The following is a 21,345-nucleotide window of genomic DNA, read 5'->3' as shown; positions in this document are numbered from 1 at the left end:
ACTCCCACACTCACTTCCATCCCACTCTTCCCTCCACGTCTTTAAAATAGTTGTTCACCACCATCTCTTATTTCCCCCCCATCCAAAACCATGATCTTTTTCTATCCCCCATTAATCCACTCCAAACCCACCTCCTTCACATTCCCTGCTTTCCTTCCTGAAAGTCCCTGTTGTACTATCTTGTTTACCCCATGTACCCCATCACATCCCTCTCCATTTCACAGATCTCATGTGTCTATTCCCCACCATTTTGTACTTCCCTCTCCAGCCCCTCTTGTCTCCTGCTCACCTTGTTATACATTCTGTGTGTTATCTCTTATACAAGCCTTGACATTGTATATATTAAAAAAAAAAAAAAAAAAAACCATAAACGGCTGTGATGAGAGGAAAACTGAAAAAAAGAAAAACACACAACGTGGAAGGGTACGTGGAAGGGGTCACACACCCACAATACAGAACACACAACACCAACACACACTTTCAGACCAAATTCAAAAACACCCGGTGCACTAAATGGGGTCATGCCGATTCTATGTAGCAAGTCTAGATGTAATCGACCCAGAACTGCTGAACAAATAGCACGACAAACACACACACCATTATGTACCACCACCGAACACAATAAGGAGGTCTATAAGAAGAACAGAAGGGATGTAAAAGAGGATGTTATGGAACAGTAGATCACAGACTACTAAACAAAGCCATACTTGAAAATTCTAAAACCAGAAATACCAAATTGTCAACAGCCTGGATAGATAACAGTCCACATTAATGGATGATACAATGCATGCAATTGTACAAGATCAACCTCCAAATAATCAAACCGACTGAGAAAGCAATGGAGCTATGGAACACCACATTGATATTGCAACACTTGGAAGGAAACATCGAAATACCAGGTGTGAAGATACGGCACGGGATCTTCCAGGGTGATAGCCTTTCGCCCCATCCTGTTTTACCTGGTCCTGGCATCATTTAGCTTTGAGTAGAAGAGGGCCACCAAATATGTCACAAACAAATGCGCAAAACCATTTCCAAAGAATACCTGTGGAGAACGAGGCTGATCCTGAAAACATGTCTCACCCCGAGAAACAAAACCAAAGCCATCAAACAACTAGCAATACAGCAAAAGAATAGTAAACTGGCCACAAAAATAAATCAACAAGCTGGATATCAAAACAAGGAAACTCCTCACCACCCACAAAACGTTCTACAAAAATCAGAACATCCCAAGAACGTACCTGCCGAGACAGGAAGGAGGTAGCGGCCGAATGGAACTCAACCAAGTGCACAGAATGACATCTGTCAGAGTATGTGAAAAGTTCAACAGATGACATAATCCAGTTTGTATGAAGACAGCAAGCCAGAGAAGGAATCCCAAAACACACCTCTCAAAATATTTCCAAAGATGGAGGAAAATGAAAGATGCCACGCATGAAACCGAAACAGCAACGAATACAGCTCCAACTGGAAGGGCACTTGGTAGATCGCATACCTCTGCCACACAATGCCTGATCCAATCGAACATATCAGGCCCAATAACTTTTTGATATATCATGCGGTATATCATTCTGAGCCCAATCTCTCAATGGGAAAGAATTGCTTTAAAGTTTAAAAAATTTCTCGTATCCGGATCTTCATGAAAATCAAATCATTTCATCCTTGTCACACACCCAACCTGTCTACCAATTGTCCTCCGAATCCGTCCACAACGTTTTGAGATATCGTGCTAGATATATAGTTTTTTTGGCCCCATCGCTCGATGGTGAAGAATCACTGAAAACATTCTCGTAATCAGATCCGGATCTTCACCAAAATCTAATCAGTTCATCCTTTTCACACACCCAAATTGTCCACAACTTTTTGAGATATCCTGCACACAAACAAAAAAGACGTTGTGCAGAGCACCATACTTGCAACATCCACCCCCTCCCCTTTCTCCAAAGGTTACCATGGACACATCAAATTGTCTATTTCATTAAGATTAAAATTGACAATCTCAATCAAAGCTCAGGTCAATCATATGAAAATCAATTATTTTCAGATGGAAATTGATGATTTTAGAAGTTTGACCTTGAGTTGACCTTTTGGCCTCAAAAATAGTTGGTTCCCAAATTCAGTGATACACTATGCAATTGCTGCTTTATTCTCAGGTAAACTGGATAGAAATTGATGATTTTTCAGATGAAATTTGATGATTTTAGAAGTTTGACCTTGAGTTGACCTTTTGACCTCAAAAATAGTTGCTTTCCGAATTCAGTGACAGACACTGCAAATCGTTTAACTTTCAAGTTAATAGGATGTAAATTGATGATTTTTCAGTTGCAAATAGATTTTAGAAGTTTGACGTGTTGACCTTTTAACCTCAAATAGTTGGTTTCCCAATTCAGTGAGGCAATATGAAAATCTTGTTCAAATTTGAAGTCAATGGGATGAAAAATGACGATTTTAGAAATTAAACCTCAAAATGACCTTTGACCTCAAAATCAATATGCTTCTCAGTTGAGACTACCTCTACAACTCAGTGAAGTTTCATGACGATCAGTTTAGAATTGTGGCCTGCAGGCGATTGACAAACAGACAAACAGAATAACAAAATCGACTGATATATATACTTGAAAAAATCTTCAATTTTGCAAGCAACAAACAGACAGATATGGGTGAAAACATAATAACCTCCTTCCACATTCGGTAGCAGAGGTAATGATAGCAAAAAGACGAAAGAAAGATATAAAGAAAAACATCAACAGATTAGACACCAACAAGTGGAATAACGACAAAAGAACAGGAAGATAGTAACCAAAAAAAAAAAAGAAAAAAAAAAAGAGTTGGACAGATTGGACATAGACAAAGAAGGCTCATGGGAATGGCTAAGAAGAGTTCAGCTCAACTGGGATGGAGAAGGAATCATTATTAATGCCCGACACCAAGAACACTACACGGATGGCTTTAACAAAATGGCAGAACTGAGTCGATTGGACAAGTGTGGGTTCTACAGGGCAGAAACAATGCACGAGCCACCTCCAATCGGGACGTAAAAAACTCATGTCAGAACAACTGGACACACCGAGTGAAAACCGGGTTTGTAAAGTAATCCACTGGAACGTGAGCAAAAACTTCAATATCCCAGTCCCAGAAAACTCATGGAAACATGAACCAAAAATGATAATTGATAACAATGGAGTAACGCTCACATACGACCTGATGATCCCATCGAGCGTGAACACAGAAAACAAACCATTGTGACCAGACATATAACTTAGGAATAATAAAAAAGGGAAGGCGGCGTTGCTCATTAAGATGTTAATTCCAGTGATTTTGGCCTAAACGACGCAGAAAAATCACCAAATAACTAAGATCTCAAAAGCGACGTGAAAAGATCCTGGAATCTGAAGAGAACCGGAATTCTCCCAGTGATCACTGGAGCAACGGGAAAGGAGGAGGAGGAGAAGAAGGAGAAGAAGAAGGAGAAGGAGAAGAAGAAGGAGAAGAAGAAGGAGAAGAAGAAGGAGAAGAAGAAGAAGAAGAAGAAGAAGAAGAAGAAGAAGAAGAAGGAGAAGAAGAAGGAGAAGAAGAAGGAGAAGAAGAAGAAGAAGGAGAAGGAGAAGGAGAAGGAGGAGAAGGAGAAGGAGAAGGAGAAGGAGGAGAAGAAGAAGGAGAAGAAGGAGAAGAAGAGGAAGAAGAAGGAGAAGAAGAAGGAGAAGAAGGAGAAGAAGAAGGAGAAGAAGAGGAAGAAGAAGGAGAAGAAGAAGGAGAAGAAGGAGAAGAAGAAGGAGAAGAAGGAGAAGAAGAAGAAGAAGGAGAAGGAGAAGAAGGAGAAGAAGGAGAAGAAGGAGAAGAAGAAGAAGGAGAAGAAGAAGAAGAAGAAGGAGGAGAAGAAGAAGAAGGAGAAGAAGAGGAAGAAGAAGGAGAAGAAAAAGGAGAAGAAGAAGAAGGAGAAGAAGAAGGAGAAGAAGAGGAAGAAGAAGGAGAAGAAAAAAGAGAAGAAGAAGGAGAAGAAGAAGGAGAAGAAGAAGGAGAAGAAGATGGAGAAGAAGAAGGAGAAGAAGATGGAGAAGAAGAAGGAGAAGGAGAAGAAGAAGGAGAAGGAGAAGAAGAAGAAGAAGAAGAAGACCCTTACATATATCTTGAAAAACATTCCTGGGAACAAACGAACTGCAGTTGGACACTGTCCGGGGCTTTGTCATGATCCTAGAAAGAGACCTTGGAACAAAACTTCACACCTTGGTCCATGAATTGTGACCTCCCCACCCATCTTACTGAAACGGAGGTGGATACTTCAATACTGGGAAGACTCCATTACACCTTCTGACACCCACATATGGAGATAACCAACAACATATCTATCTCTCTCTTCCCTGTGTTAACACATTTCCCTTTCACACAAGCACTTTTTTAACCACAGATGGAGAGTGTTTTGAGGAGTGATCGTTGCGCGTATCAAACCGGGATGCGGTTCCGCGCCCTGAAGTTGGCCACCCTTCGCAGTTCCTCATCCGTGATTGCTGCCGGGACAACTAGGAGGGATGGGTAGGAATCGCAGAGCTCGTATCGTTCATTGACACGAGAGAGGCGCCATCCTTCATTCGGAAGTCCCTAAAATATGAAATAAAAGTTAGGCATTCACTTTCACTTTTTTTTTTTCACCAATATAATTGCATGATGTACAAATCTATTTTGTCCTCCTCAAATGAACTGTCAAACTCAGGACAAATGATTAAACACAGACAATGTTGACACACACACACACACACACACACACACACACACACACACACACACACACACACACACAACAGGTGGAATAACAAGAGATTTTACAATCCATGGATGTACTGTCAGACTACAATACTCGCAGGGGATACGTTCCTGAAAAATTCTGCGAATGTCAAGTCCATGAATGTCAGGTCATTGGTTCAATGAGGAAAAGGGGGATAGGTTCCCAGCAGTTCGTAATTCATAAGGGAAAAATCAAAAATCCCATCAAAAACCGTGACGACGACGGCGAAAAACTGGGACTACGTGAAGTACATGGCCAGAAATTTTGAAGCAGGTCAGAAAAAAAAAAAAAAACACAAATACGGAAAACGGAAAACCACAAAAACGGAAAACCACAAATAAGCGATGCACATGGCCGCGAATGCAGAAGCAGGTGAGAAAAACCACAAATACGCCCGCGAAAAACTATGAATAAGTGAAGGGCATGGACACGAGTATCGAAGTAGATCAGAAAAACTGCGAATACACCCACGAATAAAACCCATGAGCAAGTGAAGCACATGGCCGCGGACATAGAAGCAGGGCAGAAAAACCACAAAAATGTGAAAAAAAACCCATGAATAAGTGAAGCAAATGGCCACGAATGTAGAAGGAGGGCAGAAAAACCGTGAATCCACAAAAAAAAAAAACCCGCAAATAAGTGAAGCACATGGTCAGGAACAAAGAAGCATGTTAGAAAAAACACGAATATGCCTGTGAAAGGTGTGAATACGCGAAACACATGGCGGCGAATATAGAAGCAGGTCAGAAAAACAGTGAAAACTTGCACGAAAAACCGCGAATAAGTGAAGCACATGGCCACGAATATAGAAGCAGGTCAGAAAAACCGTGAATACGCGAAACATATGGCCGCGAATGTCGAAGCAGGTCAGAAAAACCGTGAATACTTGCGTAAAAAACCGCGAATAAGTGAAGCACATGGCCACGAATATAGAAGCAGGTCAGAAAAACCGTGAATACGCGAAACACATGGCCGCGAATATAAAAGGTCAGAAAAACCATGAATACGCCCGCGAAAAACCGTGAATAAGTGAAGCACATGGCCACGAATATAGAAGCAGGTCAGAAAAACCGTGAATACGCGAAACACATGGCCGCGAATATAAAAGGTCAGAAAAACCATGAATACGCCCGCGAAAAACCGTGAATAAGTGAAGCACATGGCCACGAATATAGAAGCAGGTCAGAAAAACCGTTAATACGTGAAACATATGGCCGCGAATGTCGAAGCAGGTCAGAAAAACCGTGAATACGCGAAACATATGGCCGCAAATGTCGAAGCAGGTCAGAAAAACCGTGAATACGCCCGCGAAAAACCGTGAATAAGTGAACCACATGGCCACGAATATAGAAGCAGGTCAGAAAAACCGCGAATACGCGAAACACATGGCCGCGAATATAAAAAGGTCAGAAAAACCGTGAATACGCCCGCGAAAAACCGTGAATAAGTGAAGCACATGGCCACGAATATAGAAGCAGGTCAGAAAAACCGTGAATACGCGAAACATATGGCCGCGAATGGCGAAGCAGGTCAGAAAAACCGTGAATACGCGAAACATATGGCCGCGAATGTCAAAGCAGGTCAGAAAAACCGTGAATACTTGCGTGAAAAACCACGAATAAGTGAAGCACATGGCCACAAATATAGAAGCAGGTCAGAAAAACCGTGAATACGCGAAACAAATGGCCACGAATGCAGAAGCAGGTCAGAAAAACTGTGAATACACCACGAAAAACCACGAATAAGTGAAGCACATGGCCACGAATATAGAAGGTCAGATAAAACATGAATACGCCGGCGAAAAACCATGAATACGCCCGCGAAAAACCGCGAATAAGTGAACCACATGGCCACGAATATCGAAGCAAGGTCAGAAAAACCACGAATAAGTGAAAAAACCCTGCAAATAAGTGAAGCTCATGGCCACGAATAAGCAGGTCAGAAAAACCGTGAATACGCGAAACATATGGCCGCGAATGTCGAAGCAGGTCAGAAAAACCGTGAATACGCGAAATATATGGCCGCAAATGTCGAAGCAGGTCAGAAAAACCGTGAATACGCCCGCGAAAAACCGTGAATAAGTGAACCACATGGCCACGAATATAGAAGCAGGTCAGAAAAACCGCGAATACGCGAAACACATGGCCGCGAATATAAAAAGGTCAGAAAAACCGTGAATACGCCCGCGAAAAACCGTGAATAAGTGAAGCACATGGCCACGAATATAGAAGCAGGTCAGAAAAACCGTGAATACGCGAAACATATGGCCGCGAATGGCGAAGCAGGTCAGAAAAACCGTGAATACGCGAAACATATGGCCGCGAATGTCAAAGCAGGTCAGAAAAACCGTGAATACTTGCGTGAAAAACCACGAATAAGTGAAGCACATGGCCACAAATATAGAAGCAGGTCAGAAAAACCGTGAATACGCGAAACAAATGGCCACGAATGCAGAAGCAGGTCAGAAAAACTGTGAATACACCACAAAAAACCACGAATAAGTGAAGCACATGGCCACGAATATAGAAGGTCAGATAAAACATGAATACGCCGGCGAAAAACCATGAATACGCCCGCGAAAAACCGCGAATAAGTGAACCACATGGCCACGAATATCGAAGCAAGGTCAGAAAAACCACGAATAAGTGAAAAAACCCTGCAAATAAGTGAAGCTCATGGCCACGAATAAGCAGGTCAGAAAAACCGTGAATACGCGAAACATATGGCCGCGAATGTCGAAGCAGGTCAGAAAAACCGTGAATACTTGCGTGAAAAACCACGAATAAGTGAAGCACATGGCCACAAATATAGAAGCAGGTCAGAAAAACCGTGAATACGCGAAACAAATGGCCACGAATGCAGAAGCAGGTCAGAAAAACTGTGAATACACCGCGAAAAACCACGAATAAGTGAAGCACATGGCCACGAATATAGAAGGTCAGATAAAACATGAATACGCCGGCGAAAAACCATGAATACGCCCGCGAAAAACCGCGAATAAGTGAACCACATGGCCACGAATATCGAAGCAAGGTCAGAAAAACCACGAATAAGTGAAAAAAACCCTGCAAATAAGTGAAGCTCATGGCCACGAATAAGCAGGTCAGAAAAACCGTGAATACGCGAAACATATGGCCGCGAATGTCGAAGCAGGTCAGAAAAACCGTGAATACGCGAAACACATGGCCGCAAATATAAAAGGTCAGAAAAACCGTGAATACGCGAAACACATGGCCGCAAATATAAAAGGTCAGAAAAACCATGAATACGCCCGCGAAAAACCGTGAATAAGTGAATCACATGGCCACGAATATAGAAGCAGGTCAGAAAAACCGTGAATACGCGAAACATATGGCCGCGAATGTCGAAGCAGTTCAGAAAAACCGTGAATACGCGAAACATATGGCCGCGAATGTCGAAGCAGGTCAGAAAAACCGTGAATACGCGAAACAAATGGCCACGAATGCAGAAGCAGGTCAGAAAAACTGTGAATACACCTCGAAAAAACACGAATAAGTGAAGCACATGGCCACGAATATAGAAGGTCAGATAAAACATGAATACGCTGGCGAAAAACCATGAATACGCCCGCGAAAAAGTGAACCACATGGCCACGAATATCGAAGCAAGGTCAGAAAAACCACGAATAAGTGAAAAAAACCCTGCAAATAAGTGAAGCTCATGGCCACGAATAAGCAGGTCAGAAAAACCGTGAATACGTGGGGGGAAAAAAAAAAAAAAAAAAAAAAAAAACGCAAATAAGTCAAGCACCTGGTCGGGAACAAAGAAGCAGGTCAGAAAAACCCTGAATTCTTGTGCGAAAAATCATGAATAAGCGAAACACATGGCCGCGAATACAGAAGCAGGTCAGAAAAATACGGCCCGTGGGCCCTGGTCAGTTCCGACTTCATCTGCATTGGATAGATTCATGAACATTCATTGTTTTTATTCCAGCCCTAATGAACTTCATACTCATCAAGACTCATCATCTTTCTTCGTGGGCAAAAATTCAGGGAAAAAAAACGCTGCGATAAGGTGTAGACATTGTTCCATAGAAGCATTATACCATACAAAAAGCAAAAACTACGAATACTCTTGGAGTTTTAAGACTTTGAAGATCAATTGGTCCTCATGAACTTCATACTAATTAAGGCTCATTATCTTCCTGGGAACAGTCTTGACAACAATATTTTATGAAAAGTGCTGGAAGCAATATTTAATGAACAGTCTTGAAAGTAATATTTTTGAACAGTCATGACAGCATTATGTTATGTATGAACAGTCTTGACAGCAATATTTTATGAACAGTCTTGACAGCAATATTTTTATGAACAGTCTTGACAGCAGTTTCAATAGTGCTGAAAGCAGTAAGAAAATCAGAGATTGATACTCGACCAAACTAATTTATGATCGGTCCAACACATCTCAATCAACCCGGTTTTGATTGATGCTAAACTTATATTGGTGAAGACCAAATCTAATTTGCTGTCATTGTCAGTTGTCGGTTTCGTGACTAATTGCATCAAACCATACTTGTCTGACAGGAATTCAATGCAGAAAGCGGCAGCAAGTTTATTGAAATCAGCCATAGCTAGGATCGGGATATTCTTATCCATCGTATCTAGTAGGTTCATGACACATGGTTTAAATCTGGTCCATGAAATTAAAGGAGATACGTACATGAATGCTCACTGAAGTAAATTACCATTCATGTTTAGCATGAATCTGTACCAGTCTCCATCTTTACAAGTGAACTTATCCGAGTCGAGTGTGGCTATATTGTTCCTAATATACACGGCAAGGCCATGAGGTGGTCGACAGTTGGGAACTTGTACAGACTGGTCACATCTGAGCAACTGGCATTTGGCAATATGGTAATTGGAACTATTTTCATTTTCGAACAGGCGACTCTCAGCTATACCTATTACATCTGCGGCTAAGCGATTCGGATCCGCAACCATGTCGGGCCAATGATCATGAAAGGACGTTGCATTTTGGAAAATCACCTTGGTATCATTTTTCAAGAAGAGTATAGATGGGTGTGTAACAGAGCTCGAGATGTCGTTCTGTGCATAGCCGTTTCATCTCTTCTTGGACATCTTTGTCTACTGTAATTATGTCCCAAGTAAGTTTGTCTGTTTTCAGTTTGCATTGGACTTTCGTAGCATTGAGATTTACAATATGCAGGCCATTCATTCATATTTGTCACTCGACTGAAGGCTACATAATGTGAGTGAGCTATATTGCCGTACCAGGTAGTATGATCAAGAACAAGTTCCCTCGTCGTGTCTCTTTGTGAGCGGTGGATCGTTTTAGCTGCTGAAGGCCGAAGAGGAAATTGGATTCACGGCGGACGGCAAAAATTGGAGTCCACTCCCTATCGATACCGGGCTGGTAATAATTTGAGTATAGAGTACGTTGCGCTCTTCCAATTTTTTCATCGTTGAATCTCACCCATAGTAAGTCACGTACTGTTGAACTTGATGAACGATAGTTAAGTTTTTGTATGGTGGCAAGGAGCACTGTTGAGTAGCCCATCTTCAACATCAATATTGATACAAACATAGTATTGTAGACCAATGGCCAGATTTAGCGTCCTCAAAAATCCAGCTCGAGAAAGTTCTGGATGTGTAAGAACGCTCCTTAAGTCTTGTTCAGCAACCATTCCACTGCTGACTGCTCGTTCATTAGCTGGAACAGTGACATATTATACTCTGGATTTCGCAGGTTCAAACAATTTGTAATTCTGAGCATCCACCTCATCGTTCAAGCAACACAGATGGACTATATCCTCTTGTGCCCAAGGGTATTTGACATTGCTTCAGTAATTGTATTTCAGGACCATACCTGCTCCATGTCCATGCACCATTCTCGCTAGGTTTCTGGTATACATAAATTGTAGTTCCAAGGTAAGCTGCGGCACAGAAAACATCCACATCGGTCACGTCTTCACCAGCGATAGCTGTTTTAGCAATGCGAGCTTGAAAGGTCTCGTTTTGCCACAGAAATGCAGTTGCTTTGTCACGATGCATGATTTCAAAAAATAATAAATCCTGACAAATTTGTTTGTGAGATTCTTGTGTCGCCGTCGCCTCGTATTTACCGTTTTTTGTGTATGCCACGCCGTTTTGTAAAACAATTACCGTCGCCTCGTATTTTGTGTATGCCACACGACTATGCGGGATCTCGCAACGTCACACCAGATATTCCATATTTCACCACAGAACATAATGGAATATCTTTTTCCCGGCAGATTTTCCGCTGCCAATCTTGATTTGGAGGAACGAATCTGTATGTCGTGGTCTTCGACTCGTAGACACACAACATCATTGTTCGAACCTACTTGGTCCGATTTTTCGTCAGTGCATCTCCTTACGATAGTAGGTTTCGTACCACTCCATGCGTTCGGCGAGTCACATGAGTCAGTGAGTTCATATACCTTGGAAGAATTCTATTGCTGACGAACACTTGGAGTAGCACATTCGCTGGTACTTGCTTGTAGTTCCACATCATTGGTATAAATGATCGGTGAAAAGGAGTAATGATCCAAGTCATCAGTCAACATTGGTGCGTTTCCATCATGTTAACAAAGTACTGTTGTAGATGTGTTCTCTGCAGCAAAATTATCGTGATACGAATGAGCATCGGCGGAAACTTGACATGCTTCAGAACGTTTCTTACTGAATGGTTTCAAGTTTTTGACTCGGCCTTTTCTTCGAGGCATGATAAACCTTGAAAGCGGCTCAAACAAACCTCGCACAGCCAGCCACACGAAACTCAGTCGCAGAAGTAAATGTGTGCTTGTATTACGTATCAAATTTACACGGTAATAGTACATTTATGTTTCCCTATTTAAGCAAACAAAAAAAAAAGTTTGCCATTAGTTATAGGGGAATAATGATGCTGCATGGTGTGGGAATGGGAGGTAATCCCTCATCAAGCGAAGCGATACATGTCGATACACCTTAATGTATGTTCCCTGACAAGGAACCACACCGCAGGAGGTGGTTACGGTATAAACACGCTGTAGACATTGTTCCATAGAACCATAATACCAAACCAGAAGCAAAAACTATGAATAGTCTAGGAGTTTTAGGACTTTGAAGATTAATTGATTAGACTAATTAACTAAGTCAATTGGTGACAAATCTGAAATTTTATTATGGGAGGTTCTGCGGCATCTCCCCAAGTATCATCCCTCCGAGTTTCAAGTCATTCTGACCACAGGTTGCAGAATAATGATCGAAAGATTGATTGTGCACAGACGGACGGACGGATCGACGGACATGGACCCCCATTTTATGTCACTTCTTTCGGAACCGAGTAAAAACCGTGAATACACCCACGATAAACCACGAATAAGTGAAGCACATGGCCGCGAATATAGGTCAGAAAAACTGTGAATACGTGAAACAAAGGGCCGCAAATGTAGAAGGAGATCACATTTTATGAACCGCGAATACGCAGGGTCCGTGAATGTTTGGGTCCGATAGTACATAAAATAAAAGGAATTGTGTCTGGTAATCCACACCACCCCAAGCAGATTAACACCCTATTGTAATTGAACATTGTAGGGGCACAAACTCTGGGGTGTAAACATGAACGGGAGATCCCTCACAGGTTACATATCATGTAAATAACTGTGTTTCACCAAAACACGTTCTTTCCGAAAACAAAGATTCTCCATAAACGATAGAAATCACTTCTTACCATGTGTCTGTATTCAGCAACTGCATCATGAACCTTCCACCCATCTTCTGGGAATGAACTCCGAAATTGGAAAGCAAAGAGAGGCTAAAAAAAAAACAACAAAGGGCACAAGTGTATGACAAAGAGAGAAATCAGTGGATAACCAATGTGTTCATTACCTTAAAGTTCAATTGAATTCAGAATGGGATTAAAAAAAAAATTAAATTGAAATCAAATGGAGGACCAAATACTCTGCATCAGAAGGAACTCACGTAAGCAAAAAGTAAAGATGGAGTCGTCAGGAGGAACCTGGATAGGATTATGGACCGGTTGCATAAAATTCCCTCAACCTTAAACAAAGATTACCCTTAAGGTACACTGTGATTCCTTCGCTAAGGATTTCCTTGAGGGCTGTTGCATAAACAGCCATTAGGAAATCCTCAAGTCAGGATTTCCTTAATGGTGAGGAAATCCTTAGGAGCCGTTGTTATGCGAGGCAACCAATCAGATAGGAGATAGGAAGAGGTGTCCGAAAGCAGGATGACGGCAAAACGATCTAGAAATTGGCTTCAGAAAGAGAGAAAGCAGCACGAGTGTGAAAACTTTTCTCAAACACGAGAGACAATAAAATGGGGAGTTGAATGATGTATGTTGTTGAAATACTTTTATGTTTAATTGAAACACTACAATTACAGGTAGAGTATAATTGTTAAGAATCCCTCGATTTGGATAAAACGTGGGTCCACAGGGTAAACCGGGACTCCCACTCCCACCCCCCCAACCCCCCGAATCAAACAAGGCCCCACACGTCTCCCTACGATGCGGGATTGACAAGTTATGGACCTAGTAACACGCTGTGTGAGCACTAAGCAGCACCATCAACCATGAGCATCAAGAAGCTTTCAAAAGACCTCTGGGATAACGTTGTAGAAAGGCACAGATCAGGGGATGAGTATAAAAGTATTTCTAAGGCCTTGACTATCCCTTGGAGCACAGTCAAGACAATCATTAAGAAGGGGAAGGCGTATGTACCACCAAGACCCTGCCGAGATCAGGCAGTCCCTCCAAGCTGGATGACCAAGCAAGGAGGAGACTGATCAAACGCCACCAGGAGACCAATGCCAGCTTTGAAAGAGCTACATGTCTTTATGGCAAAGACTGGTCACTGTGTGCATGTGACAATATTCCAAGCACTCCACACATCTGGCCTGGACGGGAGGGTGGCAAGAAGGAAGCCATTACTCAAAAAAAGTCCACCTTGAGTCCCATTTGAGGTTTGCAAAAACTCAATCCTGAGATTCTGAAGCCATGTGGCAAAAGGTTTTATGGTCTGATGAAACAAAGATGGAAATTTTGGCCGAAATGCAAAACGTTACGTTTTGCGCAAACCCAACACAGTATATATATATATATATATATATATATATATATATATATATATATATATATATATATATATATATATATATATATATATATATATATATATATATATATATATATATATATATATATATATATTGTTAAGGTTCAGACGGTGGCGGGATTCGCACCCGACTCTTGACTCCAGTGTTAAGGATTCAGACGAGTGATGTCAATCACACCCTACTCTTGACAGCCAAATGTTGAAGATTCGGCGTCACTTAAGGCCCGGTCACACCTTGACGTTTTAGCCAACGTATGCCGATTTTTGAATTTTTTTTCTAAAACGCTGGCACACGTTGAATACGTTATGGGTAAGTTTTGATAACATTGAGAGCACGCTGGCATACGTCGTAGTACGTTGCCATACGTCGTTGTACGTTGGTTTTAAACGTTGTACTTTTCGGTTGTCCTCAAATTTTTTCATGCTTGAAATTTCACGACGTATGCCGGCGTATGACTCACACGTTCCGCTACGCTGGCCACAAGTTGTATGCACGGTCTGCGATCGTTGACAGACGTCAACACATGCTACTTGTAAGTTAATCATAAGTTGAGACACGCCGAGGTAGTGTTTAGAGTACCCGAAACTTATTTCCTACCTATGATTAACGTGTTGTTGGCACGTTACGCGATCGTTGCCACACATCGACAGACGTTACTTTTAAGTTACTCATAGGCTGAAAGACGTCGGTATAATGGATCGTCCTTGCGTCAGTGTCCACGGCCACGGCCAGGACACTTATTTGCAGCATTCTTCAAACTTTTCTTCAGCATGACGAGGATGTTCACACTTCGATGTCTAGCTTGGCTATGATTCCAATTGTCCATCGGCAGCGTCTATTTAAAATAGTCGAGTTTGAGCGTTTTAACACGTTCAGAAGAAACGTTTCAAATTTCCAAACCCCAGCGTCAAAAAAAACAAAAAAAAACAACAAAGGCGAGTGACAGCAATTTAAATCGTTCATTGTAAACAATGAAACTAGCTGAGTGGTACCGTTTAAAAGTCGTTGAGTGTAAAAAAAATCCAATTGTTGAGCGCAAGTGTCTACTTTCAATAGTGGAGATGCAGCCATTTAAATCGTTGAGTGGCAGCCTATGAACCTACCCGTGGACACGCGGACGCAAGGAGGAACCATCATAACCCACACCCTCCCCCTCACACTCACCTACTACTGCCAACATGAACAAACTACTACTAATACTAATACTAATACTAATAGTAATACTGATACTGATACTGTTACTGCTGACATGGACATCGACTCAAAAAGGACTCGAAAACACTGTTGGGTTCCCTTTTATGAACACCATTTTTATATACCAATTCCCAAAACCGCTGGGAACACGTCTTTATATGGCAGTTGTAACCTAGAAACACGTTCATTTATTTTTTTTGTCGACCGGAAGACGTCATTGGAATACGTCTACATACGTCGATGTGTGTTGGGGCTACGTAAAGAATTGGTTCAAAGCACGTCAAACATCAGTTAGAAATAAGTTTCGCGTAAAAAAGACATTACCGCGACGTGTTTCGACTTATGAGTAGCTTATAAGTAGCCTTTGTGGACGTGTGTAAAACTTATCCCCATCGCATGCGAACGTGTGTCATACGCCGAGTACGTCGTAAAATTTTGAACATGTTCAAAATTTCTTGACGTACTCTACTTACTACGACTTATAATAGCGTATTTAGCGTTCTACTCGCGCATACCAAACTTACCCATACCGTATTCGACGTGCCCCAACGTTTTAGACACACTTTGTTACGTCGGCATACGCTGGCAAGATCGCCAAGGTGTGACCGCGATTTTGACCCTTCCATTTCTACGGCAGTTATGATTCGAATCGTTGTGAATCAGCCTTTTAATAGGCTACGTCACGACATCGTCGGCGATGCGTGCAATGCGCTATGCCTAAGTTAGACTATCGTTGGGCATCGGTTGTGTAGGCCGACAACAGGTTCAGCATTCGTTGGTATAAGTTATCTACAACACAACGAAACGTTCTGTGTAGTTACCAATGCGTTATACATAAGACCAAGTCGCTATGAATACGTCCGAATCTTTAAAAAAAAACATCAAAAGTTCAACGTAAGCCAGCGTTTTACATACATTTTAATACGTTGCCATCGCTGGCTAAAACGTCAAGGTGTGACCGGGCCTTTAACAGCACCGCCGTCTCCGGGGTTATAACGCCGGCTGGCTCGGCACAGTTCTTGGGTTGCGCGCCTCAGATCGCGATACCAAAATACACCTGTTCCTTGCCAGCTGGGGAAACAGACCCCGGTTACAGACTGGATTTGTCAGAGACCAAGCGGAGTCTCACAGTCCATAACCATTTTGGTTTTATATACCAATCGAGCGAATCGTTCCTCGGTGCAGCACAAATTAATTCAAGGCGGAAAAATCTCATATAACTCAGCCAGATTTATTGGGGACACATCGGGGAACACAACACAAGCAAAGCATTCACGACAATGTTATAATTATTCTATAACCCGTTCTTAACTAGGGAGCTACGGATTACGGGTTTCGAAGGGAACCCTAGCGAGATAAACCTTAGACAACATGCAAACAAGACACGGACAGCATGCAGACAAGACACAGAGTACTTGGTGATGCTTCATGGACGAGAGGAAAAGTGTCAAAAGCACGAATGCGGCTCGTGACAAGCCGAGGTCAACGGGTTCGAGCACCCGGCTCGAGCACGCCGCGTGGCAAGGTGGCGGCATCATCCTTTTTCTTCTCCCGGCACCACTTGCGCACGCAGCCTCGGCGCGTCCAGACACCACGAGGCCGACGGCCCAAGACGAAAGATCTATGGTATGCTCCAGCTGGCTTTTCACAAGGTCCAGCATACAAGTCCAGGCCTGGCCTGTTCACCAGGTTAGGCCAAATTGGGGTGTTGGGCTCCGCAGGCAGATCAATGGGACCACAAGACGTGTCGGGCCGTGTCGTGAGTAAGGACAGAGGCTCCGTGGTTAGACACAGGTTGAACCTGTCGATGACCTCCTCATAAAGTCGATCGCCGACTCGCACAGCAGCCAGTTCCTCTCTAAGCAGATTGCAGCCTCCCACTAGTCGTTTCTATACAGCAGAATCCTCACTCGACACTCAGGCTCAGTTGCTCCCTCGGCAGATCGCCACCTCGACCCTCAGGTTCAGTTACTCTCTCAGCAGATGGCAGATAAACCTCATGCAGTCCCTTCCCTGCCTTTCTTTCGGCTCGCTCCTCACGAAGGCCAATTGCAAAACAGACACAGCCGTCCCCTGTACAGCCGATCGCACCACCTCGGCGCTCTCAGTCCCACCTTCTCTTTCCGGCGCTCGCTTCTCTCGGCCACTCCCTCTCAGAGCGCTGGGTGGGGCCTATTGTCCAGTGAGAGGAACGATGAAGAAGAACCTCGGTACACCACCACTGCACGAACAAATGAACAGCCTCCTACACCTCCCGACACACATGTAACGTCCAATTACCGAACAACCTGGCTAAACATGCATTTAATGGGGGATCTGGGCTAATCCTATATTTATTAACACACTAAGGGCAATTTCCGCAACAATATATTACGAAAACTCTCATCTTGTATGTATGTATTGTTGTGGGCTGGGGGTCCGTGGCGAGAATGACCGCTAGGTGGGGGAGGTTACGCCATCTCCCACCAGACTTCCTCGGAATTGTAGGCCGTCGCTCCGGATAATTCCGTGAGCCACGGGTCGCAAAACCGACCGTGGTCGCTAATATCTCGATCGCGTGGCGTAGGGTTGTCTAGAGCCAAAGTACCTAAGTATCCACGCAATCTTGTCTTCCAGGGATCCACGCCCTCAGAACTTCGGGCCGAACCAGATCACTCTACCAGCTACGGTAGATTATCAACTTCCACCGACCAACTCCGGCTCGGATGCAGTCGAGCGGGCCTGCCCAGGACGTTCCGGCTACGATGTACCGATTACCGGGGATGAAACCCCGTCTGAACTCAGACCCAGACCATGCTGGACCAAATAAAGAAAGGACGAAAACGAACCGGGAACATTTCTAATAAATTTATTTACAGTAAATAAAAGACAAGAGAGGCAAGACTTAAAGCGAATATTCAATGCAAGTATTTACAATGGACAAAAACACTTATGCAGTTCTACTTACAAGACGGGCCCAACACACTCAGACACACACACAAATGAAAAGAAAACCCAAGGTGCTTTATTCGACCCTCCAGCCGATGAGTGAGACGAGCTGATGGTCAGAGTTCAGCTTGTACCTGGTCGTCGGAGGGAAGGCGCGCTCCACGATGCGGCACCTGACAAAGGTCGTTGGTCCGATCCCCAGTCGCACGTGGGGGACTAGAGGTTCGTGGCAGAGTTCGGGTGGTGAATAATTGGAGTCCACGGAAGGGGGTTAGGGTCGCGCTTGCTCATTGGTGTTGTCGGTTTGTTTGATGGTTTGTTGGATGGTTGGATCTAATAACCTAACTAAAAGACGTCACAACGCACGTTTTCGAGTCTCCCACTAGACAAAAAGTAAAGGGACCTATCTCACACATACTTACCGGAATAACTGACTTTTGGGACCTGAATGTTGAGTGCTCATGGTTTCCAGATCCGTAACAGTATGTATGTTCCCAAAATACAGCCAAAACGGTACACGATAGCGCAAAAAAATTAGAGCCACCTTACTCAGCATTTGCCTGCGGTGTGCAGTATCAAGTTTCGTTCAAATCGGGCAACGAAAAAAATTATTAACAAGCTCAAATGAGCTAAGATCCTCATCCTCTTAATGATGACGTCATAAAAACGAATATGACGTCAATGTGATGCATCAGGTTTGCGATAAATTATCTGTGCTAATGCCCAGCTTGATTCCCGCAAACAAAATTCAAACAGCTTGCCTAGTTTCGGAGATAATGGTATAGGCGATTTCCATTTGCGGCGATATGACGTCAACTTTTTTTCTAGGAAGAATTTCCAAAATCGGAGATGGTTACTGTCTGCGCGTGGGCTTTCTGCATATACATGGCAAGTTTCACGAAGATCCGATGAAAACTCTGGGTTGTGAAACAAAAAATAGGAATGACGTTATAAAAATTGATATGACGTCATAGTGATGTATCATATGTGCGGTAATTCATCTCTGCGAATGCCCTGTTCAATTCTCGCAAACAGAATTCAAAAGGCTTGCCTAGTTTCAGAGATAATTTTTTAGGCGATTTCCATTAGCGGAGATATTTTGACGTCATAACTTTTTTCTTGGAGGAATTTTCAAAATCGGAGATGGTTACTGTCTGAGCAGGGTATTTTTTACATACATGTGCCAAGTTTCAGGAAGTTTCGATGAAAACTGGAGGCTGTGAAACAAAAAAAGTCCACAATAAGAAGATTAAGAACAACATGAGTAAGATTTAGAGATCCTCCACGGGGATCTAAAAAATCAATTCCCAATTCAGTCAAGTACTCTTCGGGAGAATTTGATCAATGCAAACAACCTCAGTGGTATAGTTCGCTGGAGCTTTTTTTTTTTTTTTTTTCTTCATCAACCGCTGTCACAACGGGAACCCAACGGGTTCACGGGTCGTCTGGTATCAACGAAAGAACATCACTCCTACTGTGAAGCATGGTGGTGGCAGCATCATGTTATGGTGATGTTTCTCATCAGCAGGGACTGGGGCACTTGTCAGGATAGAAGGGAAAATGGGTGGACCGAAATACAGAAAAATCCTCGAGGAAAACCTGCTGCCCTCTGCAAGAAAGCTGAAATTGGGATGGATGTTCACTTTTCAGTGACAATGACCCGAAGCACACACCCAAAGCTACACTGGAGTGGCTGAGCAACAAATAGGATAAATGTCCTTGAGTGGCCTGTGGCATGACTTGAAGATTGTTGTCCATCAACTCTCCCCATGCAACTTGGCTGAGCTTGAACAGTTTTGTGCAGAATAATGGGCAAATACTGCCCAATCAAGGTGTGCAAAGTTGGTAGAGACCTATCCCAAAAGGCTCACAGCTGCAATTGCTGTCGAAGGCGCTTCCACCAAGTATTAACTCAGGGGGTGGACACCTATCCAACCGTACTTTTAATTAATTTTCTGAAATTTGTAGAATTTGTTTTTTCACTTGGAGGTTGTGGTATATGATAAGGTGGAAAAGTCTAATTTATTGGAATTCAATTCCAGGTTACAAGGTCACAAAAGGTGAAAAATTTGAAAGGGGGTCTAGACTTTCTGTATGTGCTGTAATTTCACTCTGTTTGTAATTGTGATATTGCATCAATGTTTACAAATATTTAAATTAAGTCAATGTACCATCTTGAATCTGCAGCTTGCAGTTGAAACACGTCAGTCATGCATGCACATGTCACGATGACGCACGCACACACGCGGTTGCCTGTGTCACGTCATCTGACTGTTCTGTCCAGTGCACCTCGTTCAGTTTTATTTTGGAATACAAATTTGAATTATGTTCAAATACAGCATGTCGGTTCACTTATAGACTCGAAAACGGATTGGCCGATCTTCACCGAGGGTACCGAGCTGTTTGGGTTACGCACTCACCCTTCTTAAGCCACTTCTGAAGGAAGTAGGTGTTTTTGTGTTCAAACTCAAACTTCATAATGGCATAATTAAATCACAATTTATTCCAAAAAGTCATGCTCTTAAAAAGAGAATGCAAAGGAGTTTAAACATTTACCATTTTACTAAATGTTGATCATCTCGGTGGAGGTTTAACCTTTTGGACCCTGAGCTCCTTGGACTGTCGGCTTCCCCACCCTGGGCTTCCTGAAGAAAAATACGGCTGCTCGGTTTGAGGTTTGAATAGCAGCCGGTAAACTGGCCGCTCGTGTATATGGAGGTTTGAATAGCAGCCGGTAAACCAGTGGCTCAAGTATATGGAGGTTTGAATAGCAGCTGATAAACCGGCCGCTCGTGTATATTGAGGTTTGAATAGCAGCCGGTAAATCGGCCGCTCAGGTATATGGAGGTTTGAATAGCAGTTGGTAAAGAAGCTGCTCAGGTACGTGGAAGTTTGAATAGCAGTTGGTAAAGAAGCCGCTCAGGTATATGGAGGTTTGAATAGCAGTTGGTAAAGAAGCTGCTCAGGTATGTGGAAGTTTGAATAGCAGTTGGTAAAGAAGCTGCTCAGGTAAATGGAGGTTTGAATAGCAGTTGGTAAAGAAGCTGCTCAGGTAAATGGAGGTTTGAATAGCAGTTGGTAAAGAAGCTGCTCAGGTAAATGGAGGTTTGAATAGCAGCCAGTAAACTGGCCGCTCATGTACATGGAGGTTTGAATGGCAGTTGGTAAAGAAGCCGCTCAGGTAAATTGAGGTTTGAATAGCAGTTGGTAAAACAACCACCAGGGTTCAAAGAGTTAAGGACTTTTATATTCAAGTAATGCTGGAAACTCACTCTTCACATCTTTATACTCTGACCAATGGTGCTCATTTGCACAACACTGGACACA

At 43.0% G+C, this 21,345-nt stretch overlaps 1 protein-coding gene across 2 annotated transcripts in view; it reads right to left on the bottom strand.

Annotated features, from left to right (window-relative positions):
- Positions 1–21,345, bottom strand: part of MTMR2 (myotubularin related protein 2) — a 68,270-nt gene that overhangs the window by 7,819 nt on the left and 39,106 nt on the right. For both annotated transcript variants that reach the window (XM_085886695.1, XM_085886696.1), the window contains exons 6-7: positions 12,491–12,574; positions 4,447–4,596 (exon numbers count right to left, since the gene is read on the bottom strand). In XM_085886695.1, the coding sequence (XP_085742821.1) occupies positions 4,447–4,596; positions 12,491–12,574 (234 nt within the window). The remainder of the gene's footprint in view (positions 1–4,446; positions 4,597–12,490; positions 12,575–21,345) is intronic.

The sequence above is a fragment of the Eptatretus burgeri genome, chromosome 6, assembly GCF_056783735.1.
Source record: "Eptatretus burgeri isolate ZD-2024b chromosome 6, Ebu_testis_v1, whole genome shotgun sequence".
In the NCBI taxonomy this organism is placed as follows: Eukaryota; Metazoa; Chordata; class Myxini; order Myxiniformes; family Myxinidae; genus Eptatretus; species Eptatretus burgeri.
The sequence above is the reverse complement of the archived record's forward strand: the minus strand, read 5'-3'. Positions and strand labels throughout refer to the sequence as shown.